This window comes from Panthera leo, chromosome A2 (genome assembly GCF_018350215.1).
Source record: "Panthera leo isolate Ple1 chromosome A2, P.leo_Ple1_pat1.1, whole genome shotgun sequence".
In the NCBI taxonomy this organism is placed as follows: Eukaryota; Metazoa; Chordata; class Mammalia; order Carnivora; family Felidae; genus Panthera; species Panthera leo.
Window position 1 is genome coordinate 55,660,738 of NC_056680.1, and position 21,403 is coordinate 55,682,140.

General features: G+C 55.5%; 1 protein-coding gene across 5 annotated transcripts in view; it reads right to left on the reverse strand.

The window, feature by feature from the left end:
• Nucleotides 1–21,403, reverse strand: part of FBLN2 (fibulin 2) — an 89,107-nt gene that overhangs the window by 42,844 nt on the left and 24,860 nt on the right. For 2 of the 5 annotated variants that reach the window (XM_042911808.1, XM_042911797.1), the window contains exon 2: nucleotides 16,965–18,305. In XM_042911808.1, coding sequence (XP_042767742.1) covers nucleotides 16,965–18,246 — 1,282 coding nt within the window. In that variant the 5' untranslated portion in view covers nucleotides 18,247–18,305. Of the gene's footprint in view, nucleotides 1–16,964; nucleotides 18,306–19,017; nucleotides 19,036–19,100; nucleotides 19,216–21,403 lie in introns of those variants that run through there. The other 3 variants (XM_042911799.1, XM_042911798.1, XM_042911802.1) reach the window with 3 other exon arrangements.

Below are 21,403 nucleotides of genomic sequence, written 5' to 3' on the forward strand. Positions count from 1 at the left end.
GTGAATCAAGTTAAAATGTCCAGAACATAACATAGGAAAATATCTTCACAATTCTGCGGCAAAGATTTCTGTAAAGAGACACAAAATACATTAACGTAAAAGTAAAGATCAGTAACTTGCCTTTCATTAAAATTAGGGATCTGGGTTCCTCAGAAGAGAGTATTTGCAATGTACTCATCAGATACCATCATTAAGAGAGTGGAAAGAGGGGGGCACCTGGGTGGCTCAGTCGGTTAAGTGTCCAACTACGGCTCAGGTCATGATCTCACGGTTCCTGAATTCAGGCTCTGCGTCCAGCTCTGTGCTGACAGCTCGGAGCCTGGAGCCTGCTCTAGATTCTGTGTCTCCCTCTCTCTCTGCCCCTCTCCCGCTAATGCTCTGTCTCTTTGTGTGTGTGCCTCAAAAATGAATAAACATTAAAAAAATTTTCTTTGTAAAGAAAGTGGAAAGAGGGGCACCTGGGTGGCTCAGTTGGTTGAGCGTCCAACTCTTGGTTTTGGTTCAGGTCATGAGATAGAACCCCACCTCTGGCTCCTCGCCGGGCATGGAGTCTGCTTAAGATTCTCTCTGTCCCTCTCTCTCTCTCTCTCTCTCTCTCAACCCCTCTCTCTCTCTGCCCTGCTCCCATGGACCCTCTTTCTCTCTCTTAAAAAAAAGGAAGAAAGTGGAAAGAAAAGTCACAGAACAAAATACGGTAACATGTGATCCAAAAAAAGACACACAGAATAAAGAACTCCCACGAATCAGCAAGACAAAGAAGGCCAATTTCAAAACAAGCAAACGACAACACAATGGCCAACAGTGATATGAAAATGCGCTCAACATCATGAGTTATGAGAAAATGCAAACTAAAACCATAACGAGATATCATTACATAGCCACCAGATTGGCTGCAATGAAAAAGAATGACAACATCCAGCGTTGGCAAAGATGGAGAGCAACTGCCCGTGGGGAGGCAAACCGGTGATATACTTTGGAAAAAGGGCAGTGTCGGCTAACGCTGACCAAATCCCTTATCGTAGCAATCTGATTCCTAGGTATCTATCCACCGTGAATGCCTCTGTTGTCCAAAGACTCTTGATAAAAACGTTCACAGCAACTGTATTCATCACAGCCCAAAACTGATAGTGGCCCAAATGGACCTCCATGCTAGAATAGAAAAATAAACCATGACTTGTTTCCACAACGGAACAACAAAGAGCCATCTTGCTAAACGCACCACTGCCATATGCAACATGGTGAGTCTCCAGCTATCTTGAGTGGAAGAAGTTAAATGCAAAACACCACACGGTTCCCATTATACAAAATAAATTCAAGGACAGGCAAGATGGCGATAAAAGTCAGCATCGCGGTTCCCACAGGGGAGGGAGAGTAGGAATGGCTGAGAAGGGGCACCAGGAAAACGCTCAAGTGCTTCAAGTGTTTTATATCTTGATTTGGGGTGGGGGGCCGCCCTGGTGTATTCGTATGTGAAAATCCACTGAGCTCTTCTGTTAAGATCTGTGTGCTTCACATATGCTGCACTTGACAAAGAGCATAATAAATACAATAAAAATACGAAAATAAAAAGTTGTAAAGGGAGTACTGGTATATTAATCGAGACTTAAAAACACTCAAGAGTATCCATGGCATAATTTAGCACAAACTTCTAGAAAGAAGGAAACTCAGAAGATGTAACAACTACATATGAACCAAATAATGTCTAAATCACCCTTGATTAGATATTACTTTACAAAACTAGGCAAACATACACTTTGGGGACAAGGTGAGGAATAAGAATATGGTCTGAGAATCGGATGGCACTAGGGAATTAGTAACTGAGTTAAGAGTAGGATCATGGTACGCAGTAGTATTGGAGAGAAGCGTCTTTATTTTTTAGAGTTACGCCATATACACGGCGCCAAGACTGAAATGCTTCCATCACACGTATACACACGTACGTGTGCACACACACTCCGTCTCAAAGGGGGCAGAGGAGGAAGACCTACATAATTAGGGGGCTGAGACTTCCCTGAGCCCTTAGAGCAGCCCCACTGAGGGTCCATCCCAGCTGCCTGGTGTGGGCCGGGTTCCAAGTGGAATCCGGGGATGCTGGTATGTTGTGGCTGGTAGAGCCACAGATACGAAGGGGACTCTCTGGTGGGCTTTGCCGAGGTGGAGGGCCTGTGAGGCCCCACAGCACGTGGCCGCAGCATGATCTTTGGGAAGCTTTGGGAGGTGGTATCTGAGCAGCAGGATGACCCATGGACAGGCCCTACCCTCCACGGCTTTCCAGGGAGCAGATGGTGGGATGGGGTGTGTGCCTGCCTTCTGCATTTTAACTGGCCATTTTCGCTGAGGTATTTACAGTTGATGAAAAGTCAACTCTGTGCAAAAAAAGAAAAGTAGCTTGCACAGAAGAACAGGCTTTCCTGATCAAGAACAGTGCAAAAACGTTTGACAAGCTTAGTTCTGTTCAAAGGGAGTATGCAGGGGCATCTGGGTGGCTAGGTCGGTTGAGCCGCCAACTCTTAATTTCAGCTCAGGTCATGGTCCCACGGTCTGTGAGTTCGAGCCCTACATCAGGCTCTGCGCTGACAGCATGGAGCCTGCTTGGATTCTCTCTCTCTCTCTCTCTCTCTCTCTCTCTCTCTCTCTCTCTCCCTCACTCTCTCTGCCCCTCCCTCAAAATAAATAAAATTAAAACAAACAAACAAACAAAGGGAGTATAAGGAAGTGGCATCATTTTTAGAGGATGCCACCCTAGAAAGAGTCACCAGACATAGAGAACCTTGAGGCAAACTCTGAAAAGCTGAATGGGACCAGCCCCATCTTCTGAGAAAATAACTTTCCCAGAACAGGGACAGGACAAAGGTCCATACGCTGGGACACAGGAGTGGGCAGCTCACATTCTAAGAATGAACCAGTCATTGGAAGATCACTCCAGAATTAGAACATGGCAAAGAGCCTTCCAAAACAGTACACGTGTCCAAGGGCGGATGCCCATTACGGTCCTTCACCAACTGCTGGCCTTCATCTAAAACACGAGACGAGCTATCCCTCCTTCCGCTCAGGATCACCCCAGGCTACCGGCCATGTCCATGGCCTGCTGAAGCTCACAGAGGCACCAGATCCAAGGGCGAGACCCCTCGCTCGCTGTGCTCCTGGAGGAGGCCTCTCCCAGCCCCCACCCAAGTGCAGCCTTCCAGTATCACTCCAACCTCAGAGCAAGTGCGTGGACCTTCCAGAACTTCAAGACACCCGGGACGTGGGACGTGTTCTGTTCCTCCTCAAAAAGCACGGTGAATTACATCCCCTTCGTTATGAGTTTAAGAACCTTGCTGCTACCTAAGACACTCTATGGACTTCTGCTCACGGAGGAGTCTGATGAAACTCTGGTTCTCGGGACGGCGTTTTGTTCTATACCTGAATCTGACAAATGACTGAATTCTATTTCACTGGTCTTTCTGGATAGTTCGATTTAATTACCCGTCTATACATACCACACATATGTACAGTTTAGTAAGAGAGGTTTAACTATAAGGCAATTTTGGTTTCCCCAGGCCAGTTTTTTTTCCGTAAGAGCAAGGTAAACATTTATTTTTACCTTAATAAATAGTGATGGGTTGAAAAATCACAAAAATTAAAATATCGCATAAAAAATTGGGTCAGTTTTTTTTTTTTTTTTCTCCTCTTAGAGGCAAACAGGAAGCAGGGCGTCACCAAGGTTTCCTGCAAAGCCCCAGGTGGCGGTGCTGACGCGGAAATCTTGCCTGGAGAAGAGGCAGTGGGTGCCCCAGGCTCAGTCACCAGAAGAGGCAGAGGGGCTGCGAACCTGTGATCTCAGGCTCCCAGCATTCCCAGGGGGGATACCACAGGGCCAGGCTGGGGCCCTTCCAGAACCAAATTCCCAGTGACTCTGCCCAGCAACTTTACATTTCTCCTAACTGACATATTTGGGACTACAGCCCCACCAAGCCCTGACTCCACCTAGATCTTTACCGGATCTCTCCCCCACCCCCCACATACCTCCATCTTCTGTCCCCTGCAGCCTGCAAGGGATTGGCGACTCAGTACTCAGCAGAGCAATGAGCCCAGCCCAGGAGCCCAGGAGAGGTGGGCTGACAACCCCACAGTCTACACTGAGGGCCACATCTGGGTGTAAGTGGGAGCAGAGAGCTAGGATGCCAGAGAAGCCACCCAGAGCCCCGTTCTGCCCTCCACTGACTGAGCACCCTCAGGCAAGACCCTTGGCCTCTCTGTTCCTGCATCCAGGTTTCAGGGGCCATGGGGTGACAGACAGGGAATCAATGGTCCTTCTTTGGGTGCTTACCCACCACCCACGCACTGCCTACCTGCCAAGTGGGGTAAACTTGATGGGGAAGAGACAGAAACCCAGCCATTCTCTAGCCAGGTTCCCACCTCTGGCCCAGATCTCGGCCTGGCACTCCAGACTCACACACCCACTGTCAAGGCAATGTCTCTACCGGAGTGTCAGCAACTGTGTCCAACGCCTCCAGAAGGAGACCGTGAGTAGCCCTTGCCCGCAGATTTGGGGTCACTCCTCTCAGGAAGCACATCCCCCAAACCATACCTGGGAGGTGTGGCATCTTGGAGAGATCCTGACCCCTCCCCAGCCACACCTATATATCCATCCTCCACCAAACCTGCTGCCTGTCCCCATCTGTCCTGGATCTGCCCCTGGCCCCGCTCTTCGAGGACAGAGGCTGGCCTGGAGGGGCTGCAGCAAGGGTCCCCAGGCAGGCGTGGCCACCTCTACAGAAGACCACAGCTCCTTTAGGACCTCAGCTCTTGCTAGGTTCCCCTTCAGGCCTGGGTGTGAGAGATGCCAATGCTTGCACGGGCCCTGCTGGTCCCCTAACCCCACCCTCACTGTGCATGTGGCCTCTTCATTCTCTCCAGTGGCCCTTCGAGTGTGTCACTGGTTTCCTGGGCTTTGACTCTGCCGGGCAGGGAGGCCTGGGAGGAAAGCACGCTGGGCTGGGAGTCGGGATTTCGGGACCCATCCCCTGAACTCACGGAGAGTCTTTGGCCACCCCTCATCCACCTCCGGCCTCTGTGTCCTAGCTGTGTAATTAGGGGTGGGAAGGGGTAGGGAAGGTGGTGCTCTGTGGGTCTAAATTGTGGCAAACCGGACCACTGCATGCTTCACCGGGGCTTTAATGTATGTGAATTCGTTGGCAACATTTACAAACTGGGAGCCTTCATATAAAATTCCAGGTCCCTGGCTTCTTTTGGACAACCCAAACTTAGGGGCCATGCTGGACCTCCCCTGCCCCAGGGCAACAATCGGAGCTGGAGAGCAGCTGCATTCCAGGTGCCTTCCTGGTCCCACGGTCCCCACGGCCCCCACAGCCCCCACAGGACCCCATCAGCTGGCGGCTCTTGCCTTCCAGCTGCCTCACCTCAAGCATCTGGCTTTGCTTCCCCATCCTGTGCCTCCAAAGGTCTGCTCATTATAGCAGGTACATGCACCCCAGGGTGGGGCTCAGGGGGTGTTCTCCTTTTCAGTTCCCACCGGATCCCTGGCTCAGAGCGCATGGCCCATAAACATGCTGAGTGAGTGAGTGGGACAGACGACAGGGTGGAGGCTGTGGGCCCCACAAGACAGGTTCTCTCACTCTCCCCCACCCCACCCCACCCCTCTCAGGGGCTGGGTGCTCTCTGTACCCAGGCAGGTGGCTCCCTGCAGCCAGACTGTGTTCCTCAGCCTCTTCCACCCTCCCCGACATGGATCCCAGAGAACCCCGGAATCCCAAACTCTATCCCAGGAAGGGTTCCGAGGGCCAAGGGTACACACACCGCTTGGACCCTGTGTGCCCCTTGCGGGCCTGCGACACAGGGCAGTCCCGGAGCCCCGGTCTGCCGATGAGAACTACATACTCGTGCCGAGCAACTAGGCAAACCCGAGGAGGCGGTCAGGGCAAAGGGCTGAGAGTCCATGGTGGCAAACGTCTGCTTCATTGCCCTCAGTGGCCGTGGACAACCGCCTAACCTCTCTACACCTCAGTTACCCCACCTCTCGTGACAGGGGTGTCACGAGGCTTAGCACCCCAGTACACATCCCGTGACCAGCACGGCAGCAGCCGTGGAATGAAGGCTCCCACACACAGGCCAACCTGTGATAATGGAGACTCACGGAGAGCAGCCCCTCCCCATCTCTGGGCTGTCAGCCTCACCGTCAGGCTGCGCCACTGAAGCAAAGACCTCAGGGACGGGGCGTTCGCTGACTCAGTTGGCAGGTGCTCAAACAGAAGTGCAGGGTGGGGAGGGAACAGCTGGGGAGGAGCCCTGCACATCTGGAGGCAGCTGGAGTGACAGCGCAGGGGTGGGGAGCAGGGAGTGAATGCCCCCCACCCAACCCCACTAGGCCTGGCCTCGTTGCTTTTTCACCAGCGGGAACAACGGCCGGCCACCAGAAAAGACACACACATCTGTTCACGTAAACAAAAACTCAAGTCCGCACCCGCACGCCCACCCCCAGAGAGCAGGGGCCCTCTGACCCGGGAAAGACGGCAACTCAGTCCTAAGCAACTGCCCCGTGGGGGCTGACATCCCCTCTCCTACTCCTCTCAGTAATCCTGGGCCAGTAAGATGGCTCCCCCATCTTGCGGATGCAGAAACTGAGGCCCAGAGAGGGAGAGTCAACTGCCTGAGGTCACACAGCCACAGTGGCAGAGGCAGGATTCACACCCAAAGATTCACCCTCTGAGGACCAAGCTGGCTCATCTCTGATACGACGGGCCCCAAGCCCATTTTCCCAGTATGGAGACTCCCGGAGTGGACAAGGAGGGCCCAGGAGAACTCCAGCCCACACGATGCTGACCTTAGTCTACAGAGGCCTCCCCCTCAAAGCCCCAGATGCTGCAGGACAAAGGACCCAGAGGCCACAAAAAATCCTAGCGGGGGCTTGGAGGAGATGCTGGCAGGCAGAAGATACTGACACCGCCCTCGGGGAAGCCCTGAACACAGACTCCTCAGCTCCAGTTCAGCAAGGCACCCAGGATTCTGGGAGGCTCAGGGTACAGGAGGCCAAAGGGCTTGGTTCAGCCTCAGGACAGCCGCATCTGCTGTCTCAGGTTCAGTAGATAAACAGGAAGCAGCCCAGAGCACAAAAGCTGTTGTCCTCCTGACAGAGACCCTGGGGCTGGAATCAGCACACAGGACACCAGCTGTGAATAGAGCCCTCCTATGCAACAGACCCCAGCCCAACACCAGCCTTCTGCCAGCTGAGAACACAGCTGTAGGAGGCAGCCCTCAGGAAAGCCCATTTTACAGATGAGAAAACCGAGGCCCGAGCAATAACGCAATTTGCCTAAGGTTGCACAGTCTAGGGAGGGGCAGAGCCAGCTCAAACCCGGGGAGCTTTGTACCAGGCCTACCTAAGGAGGCAAGCAGGAAATCCAGACATGCCTTAAGCATTGACGAACCCGGGTTCAGACCTGGGTCCGCCACTTGCTGCTGGGCCACAGGTCACACAAACGTTTCCCCCGTTGTGGGAAGGGACTCACTGTAAAGTCGTTTGGGACTAAGTGAAATGAGGTACATGGGGCACCCAGGGCAGCGCCCGGGGTAGATTCACTGCACTGAAAGCCCCAATTCTCCTCCCTTCCTTTATGCACACCCTGCGCAACGTGACCTCACAGCCCTTGAACCTGGGCTGGCCTCATGACCGGCTGGCAACAAAATGTGGCAAACGAAACAGGTCTGCTAGTTCTGAACCTAGGCCCAAGAATCCTTGCCTGCTTCTGGTCTTTCTCCTGGAGCCCTGTTTCCGGGGTGAGAACAAGCCAGGGCTAACCCGCTTGAAGGGGACAGAGTGCAGAGAGCGGAGACGGGACACCCTGGCGGAGGCCGTCCCAGACCAGCCAGTCCCCACAGAGCTGCCAGCCGACCACAGACACTCACAAGCGTGAGCCCAGCTGACATCAGCCACTCCTGGCCCCGTGGACTTGGGAGCAAAAATGAACGTTGATTGTGCGGTTGGCTGCCCCTCACACTACTATGGCGATACATCGTTCATACCGCGACCAAGGTGTGTCCCCAGAAGGAAGGGCTGGCGCTGGTGTGCTGAGAGGGGCAGAAAGAGCAGCTGGCACCCCCACACAGGGTTGGCCAGACTTGCCGAGGAGCCCTAGACCAAGGCGGGAGGGGTGGGGGAGCACAAAACCCACATGTACACTAAATCCACCCCACCCCACATGCCATCTTCCACCTCCCAGGCTGGCCAAGTTGAGAACATTTTAGAGCACCTGCTTCATTTTCTCCTTAGCGCCTTGCACCATCTAACACAGATCTTCCATACTCCTGTGACTGTGTGTCCCCCTCCAAGCCCACCATGGAGTGGGAGCTCCGTGAGGGGGATGGGAGGTCCACCCATATTCTGATCACTGTGCTGTGTCCCCAGCACCCGAAGCCATGCAGGAGGCACTCAGTAACTATTTGTGGAATAAAGAAACGGGAAAACGCATTCTCCTGTATTACAGGTATGAGCAAAACGTGGCACCCTTTTCAAAGGAGGTTGAGTTGAGCCGACATCTACCAAGGTTGTTAAGTACACATCCTGTGTTTTCTAAAGAGGAGCACACGGGAGCCAGCACCTCCCAAAAGGGGTGTGTGCGAGCAGTCACGAAAAGACTGGCTCGAGCAGTTACACGGCAATACTCTTCCTAATGGTCAGACTTAAACAGCCCCAACACCCCTTGACAGGACAATGAACAACGGGACTGGGGTCCACACATACAGCGGAGCACCCCTCAGCAATCAGAAGGACCAGCTAGAGCACAGGTAACCTGGGGAACCCCGGAAAGGCTGTGCTGAGCCAACAGAAGCCAGACACAACGGAGAACAGACTATATGGTCCCATTTATAAAAGTCTGAGAGCAGAAAATTCACGTCTGCTATTAGAAGTCAGGGCGGTGGGTTCCCGGGACGTGCACTGAGGGGGTGACCTGGCTTGTCACATGATGCTTTATGATCTGAGTGCCTGTCACATGGGTGTGTTCATTTGTGAAGACGTATTAATGCGCTGTATGCTTCTGATAGGTTCTATTGATTATACTTCAGTAATGTTACAAAAAATAGCTAAAATATGTAAAGAAATGCACAATGACCCAGTGCTCCACACCATGGCATAGCATAAAGATATTCACTAGAGCATTGCCTTTTTTTTTTTTTTTTTTTTTTTTTGACAGAGAGAGAGAGAGAGAGAGGGAGAGAGAGAGAATCCCAAGCAGGCTCCACACCATCAGCACAGAGCCCGACTTGGGGTTCCATCTCATGAACCGTGAGATCATGACCTGAGCCAAAATCAAGAGTCAGATACCTAAGCGACAGAGCCACCCGGGGAACTGCTAGAGCGTTGCTTTTCAATGGCAAAAGGCTGGAAACAAGCTGAACATCCGTCAGGAGGGACTGGAAAGTAAAGCTGGAACACTGGCTGGTAAGGGAACTCTCCACATACTGACAAGGAAGAACTCCAAGATGTATTGTTAATGGCAAAAAAGCACAGGGCAGAACGGTGTGCATGCTATGTTAGTGTTTGCATACTGACCAGTGGTTCTCAAGTGTGGTCCCAGGCCCTGGACGGTTCCCAAGGCCTTCCCAGGGATCCCTGAGGCAGCATTATTTTCATAACAACACTACATCACTTGCCTTCTTCATGCTCTTTGTCCCACGAGTATATGGCAGAGCTTTCCAGAGACAACATGACATTGTGATGACGCCATCGCTTCGGTGGCTAGTGGAATGTGTGCTGTGTGTTCTGTGTTTCCTAGAATTTTCTAAAGTGAGCTCATGAAAAGATGGTCAACATCATCAGGCATCAGAAACACTGCAAATCCAAACTGCAGGTACCACTTCCCAGCCGGTGGGACGACTGTACTCAAAAGGACAGACAATAACAAGTGTTGGCAAGGATGTGGAGAAGTTGGAACCCTCACGCATTGTTGGCGGGAATGTAAAATGATGGGGCTGCCGTGGAGAGCGGTCTGGCAGTTCATTCGATGAGTAAACATGCAGTCACCACATGACCCAGCAATTCTACCGAGAGAACCAGAAGCAGCTGTCCGCACAAAAGTACGTACGTGGGCATCAATAGCAGCAGTGTGCCCCTAATAGCTGAGAGGTGGAAACACAATGTCTGTCAGGGGATGAATGGATGAAAAACACACTAATCCACACCACGGAATGTTATTCAGTCACAAAAAGGAACAAAGTACAACGCTTGCTGCAATACGGATGAACCTTGAAAGAATTATGCTAAGTGACAGAAGACAGTCCCCCGAAGACCACATATTGTATGATTCTGCGTCCAGGAATGTCCAGAATATGCGAATCCACAGACAGAAAGTAGCTTGGTGGTTGCGGGGGGCTGAGAGAAGGAGGAAATGAGAAGTGGCTGCTACTGGGCATGGGGTTTCTTTTGGGAGTGATGAAAATGTTCTAAAAGTGGAGTCTGATGATGTCTGCACAACTCTGATAAAAGCTACTGAATTGTACACTCTTAAAGAGGGGACTTTATGGTGCATGATTATATCTCAATAAAGCTGTTCTGAAAGAAAGAAAGAAAGAAAGAAAGAAAGAAAGAAAGAAAGAAAGATGGAAGGAAGGAAGGAATAAAGAAAAAGGAAAGAAGAAAGGGAGGGAGGGAGGGAGGGAGGGAGGAAGGAAGGAAGGAAGGAAAGGAAAGGAAAGGAGAGAGGGATGGAGGGAGGGAGGGAGGAAGGAATGAAGGAAGGGAGGGAGGGAGGGAGGGAAGGAACATAGTTTTAAAAATTAAAATAAAGAAACCCACTACAGGCCTAGCTATAGGGGAGTGGCCTATGAAATGCACCCATTTCCTCCAAGTGCTATATGCTGTGGGACAGGCAAATACAGGGAGGGCCCAGCTAAGGCCACTCAGACTCACTGTGTCTCCAGGTACCCCGTGGGAGCCAGGAACCCACCCCCCCACACACACACTGGGAGACTGCAGCCCCCTGCCCAGCTCTACCGACACCTCCCATCCCCTCAGGATGCCAGTTTCTCTTCCATGAAACAGAATGGTCACACAGACCACAGGAAGAAAGTCTCTGCTCTCACAGGTGCCCCCAGCACAGGACCCGACCCCACTGCTAACCAGGGCCAGGCCGGGGGTGGAACCGGGCAGCGCTGGTCCAGCCAAGCACAGAGCGCGCACCCAGTCTGCAGGGCGGGCAGCCCCCTCCCAGCTCCCCCGACAGCCCGCCTGGGGCACACAGGCCTGGCGTGCCCACAGCTGCCAATGTTCAAGGAAAGCCTGAGAGCTAAAATTTACATGAAACCTTCCCATTTCAACCTATTCCCAACAAAATTCCACTGCTTACACAAGTGCTCTGCAGAAAGAAGGTAACGGGCGGACCGAGGGGAGGGGTGTGCGCCATTTTGACAGCATAGCAGGGAGACGCGTGGGCAACACCGGCCCACGTCCTCACTCCACGCAGGCCTTGCTCCTAACGCCTTTGTCCTCACCACAGCCTCGGGCCCGTGCAACCGTGCCATTCTGTCAACAAGGAAAGTGGGGCTCAGAGGGGGTGACGTCCCAGATGTCCCAGGCCCCAGATCACACAACAAGTCAGTAGTGGGCTTCAGACTGAGGACTGACGGCGGACGTGCAGGGTCTGGGGGCGGGGGGGGGGCCGGGACCCTTGTCTGCCCATCCTGTCGCTCACAGTATAGGCCCCACACGGCCCTAGCAGTCAGATACCCCATTTCAAGGCCCTGTGGTTTGGAGTGAGGACAGGAAGGGCTGGCCGGGCCCTCTTGTGAGCTCTTCCGGCCGGGCTCTGCTGCTGAGTAGGGTCACAGCCCCCACAGGGTGACTCCATCCCCGGCCTGCTCCAGGAGCCTGGAGCTCTTGCAGGAGGTAATTCTGTTGCATGCGACCTGGGCTCAGGGGTCCAGAATCCCAACCAGGTTCCCTCAGGCCCCACACAAATTTAAATCTCCCGCAGGCCAAGACGAGAAGAGAGAGGAGGGTCTGTGAGGATCCTCTGGGGAACAGAAAGAGCCTAGGCAAGTCCCTTTTCTAGAGTCACGGCCTGGTGATTCTGGGCAGGGGGTAGGAGGGGGCGACTGGAAACCCACAGACATAGGGAAGGCCCAGTGATTGTCCTGTGTCCCTCCTTCCAGCACCCAGAGGGAGTGCTGCACTACACAAATAAGATCATACCACCTCCTGCCTTATACCTTCAATGGCTCCCCACTGCTCTTGGGACAAAGACCCAAATCTTCATCCTGAGGATCAACACCATCACGGTCCCCTACCCCTCCCCAGCTTCATCCCAGCCACACAGCCTCCTTTCAATCGATTTCACTCCCTCCAGCTACAGGGCCTTTGCACGTGCTGCGCCCTCAGCTTGAAGCACTCTCTTCTCTCTGCTTGCCACCTACTGGCCACTCAACAAGCCCTCGTGCTCAAATATTACTTCCCCCAGGAAGCCTTCCCTGATCCCCAGGAGAAGTCAGATCCCCGAGACAGACTCACAGAGCACGCCCACCTCCTTCCTCGGCCCTAGTCATGGCTCAGAATGTCACTGGGTTACCTCCCCCACTAACCCGTAAGCTCCCCAGGAGCAAGGATGGTGCTGGGTTTTGTTCTACACTGTCCATTCAGCATCTGCCACAGCCCATGGACACACGAGGCACTCAGAAATGACAGGGATGAAGACAAGAAGAAACGCAAGGGAACCCTGGATCCACCATTCCCTGCATGTGTGTCCGCAGACGAACTGCCTGATTCCTCTGCTGTGACCTAAGGGGGCGGCAGTGAATATTAAAGGGGTTAATTATCACAGAGTTCTCACAACGGTGCTGGCACAAGTCACAAACACTACAAGGGGTGTGCAATTAATACAGTTATTTGAGTTTACAGTTTCTCTGTTAACCGGAATGTCAAAGCATCCAAGGATGCCTGCCCTGCAGAATCTGGTTACATGAGGGTCCTGAGTAAGGGGCCCCTTTCCTGCCACGTGGTCTGGGGGCCCACAGGGGTTTGGCTGGAGCCTTTTCCCAGGAGGGGGAAACTCCGACTTCCTGAGGGCCACCCTGCCCCTTGGGGCCCAGAAGGGCAGTGGGGAGAAGTCCCTGGCTCCCTCCATCATGCCAGCCCAGTGGCAGAAGGGGAAGGCACTCTCACAAAGCCCCCTGAGTGACAACAGACATCAGACCCCTTCTCCCCGGCCCAGAGAGCCGGGCATGTGGCTTCCATTAGACCACATCTGGACATGCTCAGAGGCAGCCGGGATCCCTGGCACGGCTCCGCCTCAAAGACGAGACCCCCACCCCAGCAGGGCCTGGGGCAATGGCTGGAAACCTCCTTCTCCTGGCCCCAGGGCTGCCATGGCAACATGGCTGGGGGTCATTTCCGGCCCCATGGCCCGCCTCTCAGCCAGCCCCACTGGTGAGCAGGGCAAAGCTACCTCCCCAGCTTCTCCCCACTGAAGGCCCCTCCGTCACTTGGGATGCCCCAGTCCTCTCTCCCCACAGCAGCAGCCAGGGGCCTCTAACGTCCCCACTTCCCAAAGGATGCTCAGTCGGGCACCTGACCCCCACCCATGAGCTGTGTGTCCTCAGTTGCGGCCACGAAGAAATCTGTGTGTGTGCTTATCCATTTAATACCCATCTCCGCCATCAGACCTCGGAAGGGAAGAGGCTGTGCCAGCCTTGTTCGCTGGCACACCCCTGGCACAGACAGCGTGCTCCAAAAACATCTGTAGATTGGAGAAGAGAGGGGGGGAAGAACCATGGCTAACAGTTTTAACTACTCAGCAAGCGCTAAGCTCCATGCTGAGCACTGGGCACGCATCAGCTCCCTGAAACCTCAAGACATCCCCATGAAGCAGGGACTTTCCTGCTTACAGATGGAGAAAACGAGACCGGAAACGGCGAGCCGCCTGCCTAAGTTGTACAGGTAGTGGAGCAGAGTGCATGGATTGGTGGGTGACGGTGGGAACACTGGGTGAGACGAGGAGGAAAGACGGACGGGGTGGTGGGAGGCAGGCCGGTCCTTGTTTATCTGGCCAGGGCCAAGCTCCCCCAGCTCCCAGCGTCCCACACCTTCCTTTTCTTGCACACCAAAAAGTGCAGCCGCCTGTCCATGCCCTGATGACTATCCCTGGGCTTTCCATGTGCTGGGCCCTCTGCCAGGACAGCCCTCAGATGGGATAAGGGACACCCAATCAGGGGCCCCTGCCCCCAAGCAGCCCTCCTCAAACGCCACACCCCAAAATCCATCTGAGAAAGCTCAGGGCAGAGAAAAAAAAAAAAACAAACTAGGGCTCCTCAGAACAAAGAAAGTCTCCAAGATTCCAAAGGCCCAGAACCACAGAGAGGCCTCTGGAGCAAGAGGCAGGGGTGGGGGCGGAGGCTACAACCCAAACACACTGCATGTACCATGCTCCAGCCAGGCCTGCAAGCTCTCCCCGGCTACACATGTACTTCATTACAGCCCCCACCCCACCCCACCCCACCCCACACAGGCTCCCCACATCCTGCAGGCTCAGGGCTGGGTGAGGAGGAGCCCCCCTGAAGCCCACTGCCCCGGGTCCGGCCCACCAACTCCCCCTGTGGGACCTGGAGCCACTCCTCTCTGACCCGCACGTGCTCGGTGCTCAAGAAGAGCCCACCTCCCCGGCGTGTGGGAAGGATCCAACCACGGCAACGGGGCCTGGCACCCGGGGGGTGCTCGGCAAGGGTAAGTTCTGCACCCCACTCGCTATGACCGGGCTGGAAGGAGAGCCATCTGGCTGGGGAGACTGACTGCAGGTCAGGGGAAGCCTGCAGTGTCACCCCCTCGCCGCAGAGGCACAAGCTGTGCACAGTCTATGTCCGACCAGAGCCGCAGTACTTGAGAGCTGTGGGCAGCAGGGTGGGCGTCCGGGAATGCTGCAGAAATCCCAGATCCCTCTCCTCTCTCTCTCTCTCCCTCTCCCTCTTGCTCGAGAGGAAGAGAGACAGGGGGAGAGCGAGAGGGAGGCCCCCTCGGGCCCCCCGCTCCAAGAAACCTTCCCAGACACCACCCAGGCATCCCTCCCTCACAGCCCCCAGCCTACGGACATGGGCCATAGCGGTCCATTTCTGCCTCCCCAGGGCCCACCAGGGCCTGTTCACAGTGGATGCCTCAAGAAGGCTTATAAGGAACATTTACACAGAACACAATAGGGATTGAACGAGATGCAGACTCTCAGCTATGGGGAGGGATCTCTAGACCATCAGATACCTGCCTAGGGTACCCTCAGAGGTGAGCCAGGGAGCCAGGGAGGGGTGGTGGTGAGGGGATCAGACAAGGCATAAAGATTCAGGGAAAAGCTTCCTGGAGGAGGTGCTGCCTGAGCTGGCTGGGAACAGTGTGAGCAAATGGGTGGAAGAGAGGGAATGTGTCAGTATAAGGTGCTTGTTGGATGGAAGGGGAGCTAGGGTGAGAGAGGGTGACGGGGGTGGCCAGAAAGCCCCCACCCATTCCCTTTTATTCACCTTATGTTTACAGAGCACCAACAGTGTTGCAGGCCCTGCTGGAGGCCCTCAGGCATAGCAGAGGAGATGACAGATGCGGTCCCTTCACTCGTGGTACTAACATTCCACTAGGGGAGACAACATTAAAGAAACTATATACTATAATGCCAGGTATTTCTAGGAGAAATTCAAGCAGGGTAAGAGAAAGGTGGGGTGCTCTTTTAACTGGTCAAAGAAGGCCTCTCCGGGGAGGTGACCTTGAAAAGAGAGCTTACAAGAAGGAAGGAATGGGAGAACATTTCAAGAGGGGGGAGCAAGTGCAAAGGCCCTGGGGCTAGAAGTTACCTGACAGGGGGTAGGAAGCCAGTGCAGAGTGGGTGAGGGGGAGAGACCCATAGGGACTGAGTGTTTAAGCCCCAGCCACAAATTCATATGTTAAAACCCTAATGGGGATGGTATATGGAGACGGATCCCTGGGGACATAATTAGGCCATGAGGGTAGAGCCCTCAGGATGGGATTAGTGCCTTTCTAAGAGATGCAAGAAAACGCGCCCCTTCTCTAGTGTATCTCAGGTGAGATATACCCTCATCGGCCAGGCAAGGACATAACGAGCAGACAGCCAGCTGCAAACCGGGAAGCAGGCTCTCACCAGACACCAGACCTGCCGGCACCTTGATCTCGGCCTTCCCAGCCTCCAGAACCATGAGAAACAAATACTTGTTGTTTAAGCCCCCTCGTCTGTAGCATTTTTGTTAAGAGCAGCCAGAAGAGACTAAGACAAGGGTGACGGAGAGGTGGTCCAGGAGGTTACACTCCAGACTGGTTACACAGACACTGCCGAGCCTGTGGCCCGAGAGCAAGTTGTGGCTTCTACTCTGAGTAGGTGGGAGCTAGAGCAGAGTGCTGAGCGGAGCAGGGACGAGAATGACAGGTGTGTAGACAGGACCCCTGGCCGAAAGGGGTGGCGACCTGGTACCGGGTTCTCACAAGGGGCCCCAAGAGGCCACATCACTTCTGCTGCCACCGCGGGACGGAGAACACAGCCCTGCCCAGAGGCTACTGTCAGGGAGGATGTGAGCAATTAGCTGTGTCTGCAAAACTCCCCACTTCCTGCCAGGGCACCTGTGGACCCCACTGAGCCGTGCCTGTCCCTGAGCTAGAACCCTCCTCAGGGACCCTCCAGCCCTGATAAGGTATGCCTAAGAAGCCCTCAACCACAGCCCTAGCAGGCAGCCCAGTGCCTAAGGCAATGGGGACCTCACCCCTATCTACCCACCCCATCCCCAGGAGCAAAGCCAGGGAAGAAAGCTCCATCATGTTAGAGTCCCCGGCCCCGTAGTGTGGGGGCTGGGCTGGCTGCCTCTAGCCTGGCCCCACAGACTCAGCTTCCCCTGCCCCAGGCAAATGTGCAGGGACCTGGGGCAATGAAGGGGCCCTAAGGCTGCCCATCCCTGGGCTGAGTGCTCCTGGAGGAACTAGAAGAGAGTCTTACCTTCAGGGTTACCTCTGGGGACAGAATGGACAGAGTTGGGATCCGTGTCCTCCTCTGGCCGAGAATGGAGCAGGACCGGCGGCTGCCTGGGCACTTCCTGGGTAGGTGGGACCCAGGCTGCCTCACGAGGAGATGTCGTCAGGATGGTGTGGGTACTGGGCTTCGTCGTGCCCTCGGGAGAGCTTGGTGTGGACTGCGTCGGGGGGACGCTGGCCGCGCTTGACATCAGAATGGGCCCGGCTCCCTCTTGCCCGGCACCGCGGGGAGTGACCTGGGCTTCCGGGATGAGGTTCTCTTCAGGCCCTGCCCTAGCCTCTGCCTTGTCCTCCTGGGCAGGGAGACCAGGCCCAGCTGGGCCTTCAGTGGGCTGGCCATCCAGCTCCCCGGGGCCACCTGCTGCTGGCTGCTCCCTGAAGGTCAGCTCCTCTGTCTGCCCCTGCCCTGCCCCGTGGCTGTCCTCCGTCACTCTCCTGGCTTTGGCTTGCACGGGGGCCGGAGGACCCAGGGCAGCAGCCGCCGTGGGCCTAGGGAGGGCGGCCGGCCAGGGGGTGGCCTGGATGGCGGAGGACGGCTGACTGCCACCTCCCAGAGCGGCTGGGCCCCCTGGGCCCGCCTGGAGCTCTCCCGCCAGGGCTGCTGCAGCTTCCGCCTCGGCCACCTCCTGGTCATAGCTGTAGGGGTCCTCGTAGTGCCTCTCGGGGTCACCCTCCTCAGCATCCGAGAAGTTCCCGGTGGCAGCGGCACCTCCATGGCAACCGGGGAGCTGGTAGCAGATGAGCTCACCCCCGCTGTCGGGACAGTGGCAGGCCCGGCAGGGCGGGAGGTGGACCGTGTGGCCAGCAGCATACTTGCGACCGCTGTGGATGCAGCCCACCTGGCCGCACTGCGGGCAACTGTCGGCCACCAGCACGGCCTCGATGCAGTTGGGGGGCAGCTCCGGGCACAGCATGAACTGGCAGCTGATCTTGCCACCACCAGGCGGACAGGTACACTCGGTGCTGCCGAAGTCCACGAAGTAGGACTGGCCGGCAGGCACCCGGCCACGCACAAAGCCCCCCTGCAGGCAGTCGTAGTACTGGTAGCCTTCACAGGCACAGCCCCGCTGCACACAGGTAGCACAGCAGGCGCCCGGCTCCAGGGCCTCCTCGATGCAGTTCTCCAGCGGCGGGCACTCGACACCCGTGCAGTCCTGCCTCGGGGCCGCTGTGCCGGCGCTCGGGCCCAGGGCCAAGGCCACAGCCAGGGCCAGCCAAGCTCCTGCGGGCTCCCAGAGCAGCGCCATGGTCCCACGGCCAGTCCAGATGCCGCCTCAGGATGAACTGCGTCCTCTCCTGCGAGGCCCTGGGGGGAGCAGAAGGAACACCCGTCAGCACACAGGTGGACGGAGCCTCGGCCACCTTCACCCAGGCGTGTGTGCCCCTGGAACACGGCACACCCACGCACACGCTCCTGGTCGCGACTGCTCAGACGCACAGATGGGGGCATCCACAGTCACTCAGGTGCCACAGGTGCTGACGTCCCGTCGCCAACACGGCCCCAACTCAGGGCCGCTGACCCCCCCGCCCTCACCTGCCTTCTGACATATGCCTCCTGAGAGGGAGCCTCCTGCCCACAGTCACACACACACACACACACACACACACACACACACACACACACGACCACCCAAAAGATTTCTGTTCTGCAGCCATCCACCCAGCGGCTCGGGCTGCCAGCCAGAGGATGTGGTCAGACAGACGCTGAGCAGCAACAAGCCCCCCCCCCCAACCAGCCAGCCGAGCCACCCCACCCCGACTGCAGCCCTCAGACCCCAGGGCTCAGGAACACCCCCCAACAGACCTCCTTGGACTACAAGCTTAGCCACAGGAGAGGTTCCTGCCAATGTCCTCAGCTGCCTCAGCAAATGTCACCACCATTCCCAGAATTATCCCCGAAAATTCTGTCCTTCACACCACCCACCCCCACAAGACCTGTCCACTTGCCCCCAGAACAGCTCTCTACCCTCTGCCCTCTTCTCCTCATTTCCCTAGACCTCCCCCACCTCCAGCCTCACCTCCCATCTGCCCTAGGATATGCCCGTCACTCTCCCTGCCCTCCCCAACTCCATTCAGCCCTTTCTCTGCGAAGCCGTGTGACCTGAGAGCAGCTGACCCCAACACGCTGTGGCCCCAAGCCCTGTCGACGCTTCCCTGCTCCGGCAAGGGCAGATCTGCCATCCGGGTGGGAACCACCCTGACCTTGCCCTCACTCCCAGACATGGGCTCCTTCTCCACCCACCGCAGCGACCTAAGCTATTGTTTGCAGTCACTTTGCTAAAACCGGCTGGCTTTCTAAAAACAGGAAGGGGAAGAAATACACAATAAAGTGACATCTCTAGTATTTTAAGTGTTTGTCATTGCAAACCTAAAAATATATAATAATAACTTCTTAGAAGTTTCTGATGGGAGGAGAGAGGAAGCAGAGAGCAGAGCCACCACTGTTTCTAGAAGACGCAGCCTCGTGCTGCCCGCCTCCTGGCTGCGCCCAGGCAGAGCGGGCGGGCGGGGCTGGAGTTCAAGGGTCAGGGGGACAGTGACAGCAACTCAGCAGCACCCAGCACGGCGGAACAAGAAGGTCTGCCTCTGCTGATCAGTCAACCAGAACTGGTGCTGGGTTATGGCTTCATAAGACGGCTTCATGGCCGTTCTGCCCGTGCAGACACTCTGGTGTGGGGAGGCAGGTAATAAACCCACAGCAATTTGGCAGATTACTGAATGCCTGGCAGTAAGAAGCACAATGGAGAAATAAATGACAGAAAGCAAGGAAATGTGACAGGAAGTCACTGGGCTGTGGGAAAGCCTATTTTAACAGGGGTGGTCAGGCAAGGCTTTTCCAAGGAAGTGCCATTTCAGCTGAGGCATGAATCAAAGGAGATGGCCATGTGAATATCTCTGGTGGTAAAGGCATATCTGTATGTCAGCTGGCCAAATAGCAAGCGCAAAGGGCCCGAGGCAGGACCAGCAGGGGGGAGATGAGGAACAGCAGAGGGCCACCATAGCTCGGCAAATGAGCAAGGATGAGTGTGGGAACAACAGTCAGATCAAGCAGTGCTTCTGGAAGACTTGGATTGGAGTCTGGAACCATGTGATGGGACTCTTTACTTAAAGGAATTCACCTGGCTGCTGTGTTGAGAACAGGGGAGCTAGACAGGAGCAGGGAGACCAGGGAGAGGGCATGAGATAGCCAGGGTGGTAAGGGAGGGGAAGCAGGAGAGGATGATGGAAAGGGGAATTACTGAGAAGGTAGAACTGACAAGATTTGCTGATGGACTGGATGGGGTGTGACAGGAGAGGAGTCTGGGATGAGCCAAGGTTTTGGTCTGAGCCCCTGGAAGGATGGAGCTGTGGCTTCCTGAGGCAGAGAAAGCTGTCAAAGGAGGGCCTGGTGGGGGGGATGCAGCCCAGTTTGAGCCATGCCAAGTTTGAGAAGCCCAAGGAAAGCCCAAAAGATGGCAAAGACACCGACAGACATCCCCACCCCGACCCGAGCTGAGTAGCCATCTCAGAAGGCGGGTGGCTCCGTAACGTGCGACTAGGAATGGGCCATGGGAAGACCCGGGGCCTGTGATCCCCACTGACCAGGGGCATGGCCCTCTACCTGGAGATGGTGGGGCACAAAGGCCCCAAAGCAGCCCTTGAGTCCACTGTCAACAGTGTCATTTAAGGAAGGAAATCTTCGCAGACCAAGACTAAAACCCTCTTCCCACCTCTACCCCAATCACACAAACAACACATCCCCCAGGGGCAAACATTCCCACCACCGGCTGGCAGGCTTCTCCCAGACCTTCTCCCAGAGGAACTTTGGTCCCAGCCAGCCCTGCCACACTCCACCCACCCACCTCACTTTCTCCCACGAGCTGGTCCCCTAGTTCCTCTCGGCCCCCTGGGTGCCCTGGCCCTTGATCCCCCCAAGCGTCACATTCTGCCCACACCTAGGTGATTCCAGATCTTGGGTTCACCCATCACTCCCACCCCAGGCCCAGGGGAACCGTAAAGAACATCAGGCCCTGACTTTGTGTTCTCATTTGCTGTGCAACCCTGAGCAAGGCCCTCGCCCTCTCTGAGCCATTTGTATATAGTGAAGAGGCTCCATCACACCTTAGGTCACAGCAGGGGGCCCACAGGTGCTGGTTAGCCGAAAGTGTGTTTTGTTTGTCCCACACAGTGGGTTTTCGGTTTTAAATTAGTTACTAGCATTTACAAATTAGAAATGTTCATGTGAAAATTCAGGTGGGAAGGGAAGGGAAGGGGCGGGGAGGGAAGGGACGGGGGGGGGGGGGGGGGGGGGGGGGGGGGGGAGGAAATCCAGGTTTCTGACTCTTCCTGAAAACCACCAAGCCCTGGCCACCCTCAGATGTCACACAGGGTATGAGCTCCTATAGTCTCCGTGGCCTCATCACT